The 8,218-nt window shown below is 36.2% G+C and overlaps 1 protein-coding gene across 1 annotated transcript; it reads right to left on the bottom strand.

The window, feature by feature from the left end:
• Positions 1 to 4,453: 4,453 nt before the first annotated feature.
• Positions 4,454 to 7,586, bottom strand: LOC134663548 (UPF0430 protein CG31712-like). Its single transcript, XM_063519942.1, has 5 exons — positions 7,323 to 7,586; positions 7,081 to 7,240; positions 6,573 to 6,773; positions 5,497 to 5,580; positions 4,454 to 4,691 (listed from the first exon to the last, which is right to left on the bottom strand). The coding sequence occupies exons 1-5, from the start codon at positions 7,475 to 7,477 to the stop codon at positions 4,527 to 4,529; spliced, it is 765 nt and encodes a 254-aa protein (XP_063376012.1). The 5' UTR covers positions 7,478 to 7,586; the 3' UTR covers positions 4,454 to 4,526.
• Between the last annotated feature and the right edge of the window lie 632 nt (positions 7,587 to 8,218).

The following is an 8,218-nucleotide window of genomic DNA, read 5'->3' as shown; positions in this document are numbered from 1 at the left end:
GACAGGACACTGGTGGTCATTTTTGTATGTAACTAAAAATCAAAACTTCTTGCGTACACATTAAAAACCATTCCAGTGTTATAAATGTGCTTCAATAGTATAAGATGGTTACATTGGTTACTATAATAATGCGGATAACTTAGCGCGGCATCTCTAGGTAAGGGTTTAGGGCTTGTAGCGCAGGTATAAAAATTAGAAAGAGAACGACGTATGTGTATGAAAGAGCAAACACATTACTTACCTCTTATCAGTTGTTTTCTATAAGGTTTCAACTTGTCAATGCAGTAATTACTTACTACTTACATCGAACGGATACTATCCTATCGAAGACGGTCGAAATTAATAGTCTCCAAGTGAACATACATAAAAATTCGTCTGTTACTTATATTATTTATAAATGTTTCAGACGAATTAGGCACCTCGTCCTTTTTTTTAAGTCGGTTAAAAAGACCATATGTATTGCTAAAATTAATCGAGAGAAAATTAATCGAACTAATTAATCGATTAAAAAAATTAATCGCCGGTAATTAGTCGACGATTAATTTAATCGTGACAATATTAGTCGGAGCTTTTCGACTAAAATTAATTAATCGTCACTTTTAATCGTTGCTCGCGATTAAGTCGGTTAATTTTAATCGTTAATCGTCAATCGATTACATTTTGCCCAACTCTGCCTATACATAATATTTCTTAACAGTAATTTATAAGTCTAGACATTTGTTTGCAAATTACAACGGCGTCATGGTGCACTAAGCATTTCAATGTTTATTTTACACCTAAAATAATATCTACAACTATATGTGACGTCCCATGGGTAAAGGTACCTTGGGTGGCGGTTGGCGCTTACGCTATTATTAACGCCGCTGCAATATTTTTGCGGCGCTATGTGACGTAAGCGCCATCCGCCATTAGGTACCTTTTGCCGTGGAACGTCACATATATCCACTATTTTGTACAGTCAGGTGACAAAACGGGTGCATTTTTTTACATATTTTATAGATAGTGCCTTTTCGAGATGTTTAACCTCTTCGTCTTTGTACGTCATGGTTCTTACACGAATTTTTAGTCGTCTTTTTGCATGATTTTCGTGAACGAGTTTTTCTGCTCTATACAGCCCAACCGAGGTTTGAATTGAACCTACGATTTTTGAGCACCAAACACATGAAAGGTTAATGCACACATTTTAATACTCAACTTGACTGTACTCAATTCTCATGAAGCTTGAACGCTGTTAAGTAATTTACAAAAAGGTTTAGCAAACATCACAAGAAACATATTTAAATCACCCAATAGCAATATTAGTGAAACTATGTCTTTTAGCATTACTGTGTAAGTAATTGAATTTCAGTTCGAACTACGTTAACTAGACTTTAGACGCCGAACATTGAAGTAGTGCAAAAACTATAAGTACCTAATAATAATGTACACAACAATTTGAACTTTAATAGAAAAATCACTCAACACGCTCGAACAGATAAGGTAAAGAATCCTACTCTCTTTTTCCCAAGTTAAGCGCTTATTACATCCACACGGTTGCTCGGTATATTTTGTTGGAGAGCCGGTCGCTCTCTCTAGAAAAAGTACCCGTAGAATATGTAATAAACGCTTTAATAGCTGTGACCATTTTGAAAACCCATGATGCCAATGTTAAGTATTGTTGACGACAAGATATATTATGGATTGTTTACCTTATGTGTTAAAACAACATACTTTTAATTAATGTATTATTGCAATGTCTATAACAAACTATACCTTTGAAATTGTTTTTATTTGGACATGACATAAATACAAGAATCATGTTGTGACAGTCTTTAACTATGTATCAAGCGTATCTATATGACTGTGACTACTCACATAAAGGCAACGTTTCAGATTAAGTATTAACTTGTTATTAAAAGCTATCTGATACTAATAAATCTAAAAGATCCCCTTCCTTATCGTGAATCAACCTCTTTTCGTCCTGACAGTACCTTTGGGGCATTCCACTAGAATGTCGCTTACGTAACGCGTTTGCCTTGTATGGCAGCTAACTCAATGAAATCTGTAAGTTCGAGAGTACTGTCAATTTATTTCTTCTTCTTCTTCTTCTTCTTTATTAGGGGCTATATAAGGCTCCAAAGCCTATGTATCACTGCGACCATTCCTGATCTATTGTGATCGCCACCTACTACAACTCTCGATCCAACCCTGCAACTTCAAATAGCTGCAGGATCTTTTTGGTTTCGAGAGACTTTACCTCCTCCGGGCGTAATATGTGTCCGCCCAAGATTAGGTCACGAGTACGCATTAGGCAAGGGCACTCTGTGAGGATGTGTAAGGGCGTCTCCTCTGCCTCCATGCAGAGTCTGCACCGCCCTATGTCACGTTTCCCCATGGTGTGCATGTGCTTATTTAGGCCGCAGTGCCCGGTAAGCACCCTTACCAAGTTGCGCAGTTGGTTCCTAGACAGCGCTAAGGCGTTCGAGGACGCCTTTTTGCTGAAGGCCTTGATAAGCGCTTTGGAATGGTTCAAACCTGTTGTCAATTTATTTGCCAAGCCATGACTTTATTAAGTCATGAAATTACCTAAGCCCAATATCGCTTTCACAGAATTTTCAGAAGTACCTATTAGAAGAATTGTGTTACGTAAACGACATTCTCGTGGAATGGCTGGAATGCCCCCTTTTGACATCAAGTACTTAATTTGATATACGTTTTGGTTAACATTATTTCGTTTTATACAACTAAGGCTGAGGCATAAAATAACCTCATCATAGTAATGGAAGGAAAAAAATTTTGGCTAATTTACTGCATTCTATAGTTTACTATTGCATTATTCTATTGAGCAGTTACTTCTTATATTTAGAAGGCAGTCCACGGACATATAGTATCAATGGCAGGTATTGCTTGTATTAGTTGTTAAAAAAAACGCACCAACTTATCAAAGTAAATTTTTAGGATTCGTACATTTAAAAGTAAAGATAACATCCTGGCCGATAAATGATAAAGTTAGACAAATATTACGATCAAATTACAAAGATAAAATGTGAATAAATACCGGACATAGTTAACAAAAGATTACTCGTACCGTATAGTCCGACAAGAAATTGTAGAAAATTATTGAGGGCGCCACTTCCAACGTAACTGTCATATTTTTGACGTAAAATGCTTAAACATGGCAACAATTAAGTATGGATTTATTTAGTTTCATTTTACTTAATTTCTACTATTTTATGTTATGTCGCCCTATACGTACGGTCAAGGAATTTAAATTCCGACCCATTTCGTACTTTGTCACAGTGACAATCAATATGAAAGCCGCTAGAGACCTCATACGGTTGTCACTGTGACAAAGTACGAAATAGGTCGGAATTTGAATTCCTTGACTGTACAGCTTATTTATGATTGTCGATCATGTTATTTATGTTTCTGGCAATAAGGTTATAACCTTTAACATCCCACTGTCCTAATACTAGTAGAAATGGTACCTCTAATGAAATTTAAAATTAAATAGAACAGAGTTGCTTTTATGTTGTTGTTCGATTTTAAAATGAAACAAATTCCATGCTATTTTCTAATACTATTGATTCTAATTTGACTGTAACTTTTATTGTATGGTGGGCCGCTAGGGGTTAAATACCTTCTCTGCGTGCTTCTTTCCGTATTTTAAAGCTAATATATACACATAATAGCATGACAAGCGCAATGTCGTTTACAGCAGACATTTTCGATTTTTATACATAGGTAAAGTATCTACTTCCTAAATAAACAATAATTTAGCTTGTTATGCCACAAAAAAGTAAATACCGAATCGTCAGGTGACAATCAAAACTCACTAATTGCAAAAAAAATCTTGTTTTGTTACTATTACGGTTCAGTATGGCTCTGGCTTATTTATTACACAAGTTACAACTTTTTTGTTAAGGACAAAGCTCCACAAAACATTATTGAGTTTTGATTGTCACCTGACTAAATATACTATTAACAATATACTTACCAAAATACATACAACCTAAGACAGTTAAATATTGTTAGTGACAATTTATGGTTGGTTCATTTAATGATAATTCTTCCCCTCATTCATTTACTACAGTAAAACACGCTTTCCCGCTTAAAACGCTGCTTGGCAAGGCCTCTTCAGAATACATTTACTGCGGGTTTTACTACTTTGCGAGTTATACAATTTTTACATTCTTACTTGCTTTTCCTAAATATTTGTGACAGTTGTAAGATGAATGTCTGCTCTAAACGAGATGCTGCAGCGCGTTTTTAGCTAACTGCAATATATGCTGCATGCTTTCTTGTATACAGTACCATAAAAAAAATACACCCAGATTTAATGCATTTGCATGTACCTATTTATTTCCCTTCATGTAAATGAAAATTAAAGCAATCTATTTTTATGAACTACCAGATTTGGCCACAAATGTTGTTATAGACAATCAAGTTAAGATAATTTTCAATAAAATTCTAGTTTACGCTACACCTACTTAGGAGAATGTTATGAATGCATGTTTCACAAAGTTCACAATCCACATGTTTTGTACTCATGACAGTGGTTTCAGAGAGAACGACAATTTAGGTCGCGAGTTGTTTTTACCTAATATTTTCTTTTGTTCCTCCTTAATTCTCTTTTCTTGTTCTTTCTTCAATTTTTGTTTTTCTTCATCCATTTTTCTCTGTTCTTCGATCATCGCTAACCGTTCCTCCGCCTGAAAATGTAGTTGGCACATTATACGCAAAATGTAGCAGTAGGTAGAATCAGACGGATTTAGATTTTTCATCATCATCATCTCAGCCATAAGACGTCCACTGCTGAACATAGGCCTCCCCCTTACGGGGGGGGGGGCGAGTACACCGAATTTGAGGGACGCTGCTGCCCGATTAGATTTTTAATCTTACTTATTTAAATTCCAAACAAAGGCATTAGAGTCAGACCATGAATAGTCTGCAGCGGATTTGATAGCCCACGCAGTGAAAGTGTTATTTTAAACGTCAAACTTCTATGAAATTATGACGTATAAATGACACTTGCACTGCGTGGGCTATCAAATCCATTGCAGATTTTTTTTGGACCGACTCTACTAACTAGTCTCATAAGCTTCGTACATTAAGTCTGCCATTTGTACCTTCATGTATTGTGCAATAAAGATGAAACAAAACAAAATAAATAAAACAAAAATCGAAAATACTACACAAGCAGCGTTGGCATAATTTAATACGACGTTCAAAACATACATTTAAAGTCTGACTGAGTTATGTCTAGCAGACTCTTATCTTATCTTAATGCACAGAGAGCAGCGCAGATCATCGAGGAGGATATCCTCTGCATAGCGCACACCGAAGAGGGAAAATTCCCTGCAACACCACGAGCGCTACGCCAGCATGGCACTAAAGACTGGCTGAGTTACCGTGCCAAATTGTAATGGCAATGCGCTGAGCGAGGAACAAGCCAGCCCTGCAGTCACTAGTGTGGTCAAAATGGTACAGGATGCTGATAATTTAAGATATACTTACCAACTTGCGTTGGGCTTCTTCAATTCGTCTGTTATTTTCCGCCATGATATCCTCCAGCTCTTTCCTTTTACGAGCTTCTTCCTCCTGAATGACAGAAAATAGATATTAGCACAGTTTTAAACATATGTGATTCAACATTGATAAACCAAAGACTTAATAATAAAAGAAGTTAAAGCCCGCATTGGCCATATTCTTCAAATTATTAAATGCATAATTACAGTCCATAATATAATAAGAGATCAAGCTCTCATTTTCCTGTATTCACATAAGTTATAATCTCATAACAAGATAAAACAAAAACAACATTTTTTGAGGCGTGAAACAGTCATCTTGATTAATTAAATCATCCCATTGTTCAAGAAAACTAAGATTACATATCACATTAAATTTTAACCTGATAAAGGTAAATTCACAAAAGCTGAATTCTTAAATGAACATCCTGTCAATTCAACCAGTTCATTATCATTTTGACATACACACATACAAACGTCCAATCACACATCCCTTGCCAGCTTTGGTGAATCAACCTGTATGTTACAGAGAATGTTGTTATACAAAAAATTAATTCAAGAAATACCTTCAGGATTCACGACTGGCTCCTCAAGCTGCAACTCCGTTAAATTCTTACTGCTTCTGGCTCTTGCTCAGTCTTCCGACCTGACTTATAGACTACGTGACTGCCAAGGACAGTCAAGTGAACAGTTTTAAAAAACTAGCGATCTGCCACGACGGCACTTACATAAGGGCAGGGCATCCTGCCTTGGCAGGAGAATGTGCATGTAAGGAATGTCCAGTTAACATTCGAGCAGCCACTAAGGCAGTAACAACAGTAACGAATTTAAGAAATTATTCTTGTAAGCACTCGAACTACACCTGACTGGACCTTTAACATGATCGAAATAATACTTTCATTAGTTTCTTTTGTATTTTTAAAGTTGTCATAAGTATTGCATTACTTAAGTGTTTATTAGTTGCGAGAACAAGGTCTGTAGTCGCAGGGAGGGGTTTGTCATGTGGAAAAGCAATGTAGGAATCGTTGCGTTTTCACATGACTGTGAGGGGTTGGTGGTAGCTACCTGTCGAGCGAGCTCCTCCCGGCGCTGCTGCTCTCTCTGTCTCTCCAACTCTTCCATCATCTCTTTTTCCATCTTGCGCTTTGCTTCCTCAACTCTCTTAGCTACTTCTTGTTCAATTTCGTCTTTTCTCTTTTCTAATTCTTCTTCAACTCTTTTCTTGACAAGGAGCTCTATTCTTTTCGCTGCTTCCTCTTCTACCACCTGCAATGTAAATGTTTTATTTCAAAATTCAGTCAATTTCAAAAGTATTTATGTAGGTTGAACGATTTTCATAATCATATGCTGCATTTTTTATATAAGTAAATGAAATAGAAGTTAGCATCACGTCATGGCATAGCTTAGCTCTAACTTACGTTTATAAACAATAATAAACTATTATATGACTTTTATATTACTATTTGGATCTTATAAAAACATAAACGATAAATATTCTGAGAACACAAAATTCATATTTTTATAGAGTAAAGTACCCAAGACAAGTTAATATAAATAAATATGTATGGAAAACCTTTTGTTCTGCTTCTCTAACGCGTCTCTGTCTCTCCATTTCCGCCAGACGGTCCACTTCATCCATTTTACTGCGTCCTTTAGACTTTTTCCTATGACTTCTGCCTCCATCATAGGATGCTTCACTACTTGTAGACGATGTAACGGAATGTGACCTTTTCCTGCAAAATTATATTAATACAATGAGACGGCATTTTTAAATAGTATAAATCAATACATCACGCTGGAATTCACTTTATTTACCTTGATTTGGAGCTTCGTTCCCTCGGTTTATCGGTATGTTTGGAGCTTCTGCTACGCGATGTAGATCGATCCTTGGAGCGGCTCTTCTTTCTTGAATGTTTACTACTCTTGTGATGGCGTCTTGGAGATTTACTTCTTGATCTCGAACGACCCATTGTTAGATAAATGCGTGGAAATATTGAAAAATACTCGTATGGATATTAAAAATTCACCATGCCTATAACACAGATTATGACACCATCCATTTTGCAAGGACACGCGATACAGATAACACAACGTTGTGTATAATAACATCGCGCGCCGTTATGTTGGCATACCTAAATTTGATACAGTTTACATATAGTTTTTGACTTTTATGAAATAGGGTCCAAAAGAAAAAAAAATCAAACGGGCAAAGGCACGAAATTTAAATTTTGTATGGAAGATCGCACCGTATTTCATGCCGTTTTTCTACGGACGGACTTATAAATTTCGGAATGCTGCAAGATAAGTGTTCGGTGCAATGCACCTTAACACGTTTTAAGCCTCGTGCGGCGCGTGCGTCTAGTCAGCAAAAGATGCATTACCTCAATAATTTACAGTAAAATTACTTTTAGTTTAGTGTACTTTTCGGGACCATCGCGACCGGGTGCATTCGAAACATTAACATTCACTATTTTTACTAACATTATAACATTCTAGACTTAACATTTTAAACTCTAACATTGTAATACAATACGTTGCTTATCATGAACAGTGGTACAACTAAAAATGAAATGCCATTGCATTTAATATTCTATCTTTTACTGGTAAGATTGAAAGTCGAATGGCATTTCATTTTGTTTTGTGTCACTATTCATGATAAGCGTCGAATAAACCCCTTTTGCTACTACTCTCCGGACGTTTTAACATCACCG

This window comes from Cydia fagiglandana, chromosome 4, assembly GCF_963556715.1.
Source record: "Cydia fagiglandana chromosome 4, ilCydFagi1.1, whole genome shotgun sequence".
Classification (NCBI taxonomy): Eukaryota; Metazoa; Arthropoda; class Insecta; order Lepidoptera; family Tortricidae; genus Cydia; species Cydia fagiglandana.
Note: the sequence above shows the minus strand (reverse complement) of the source record. Positions and strands in the feature narration are given on the sequence as shown.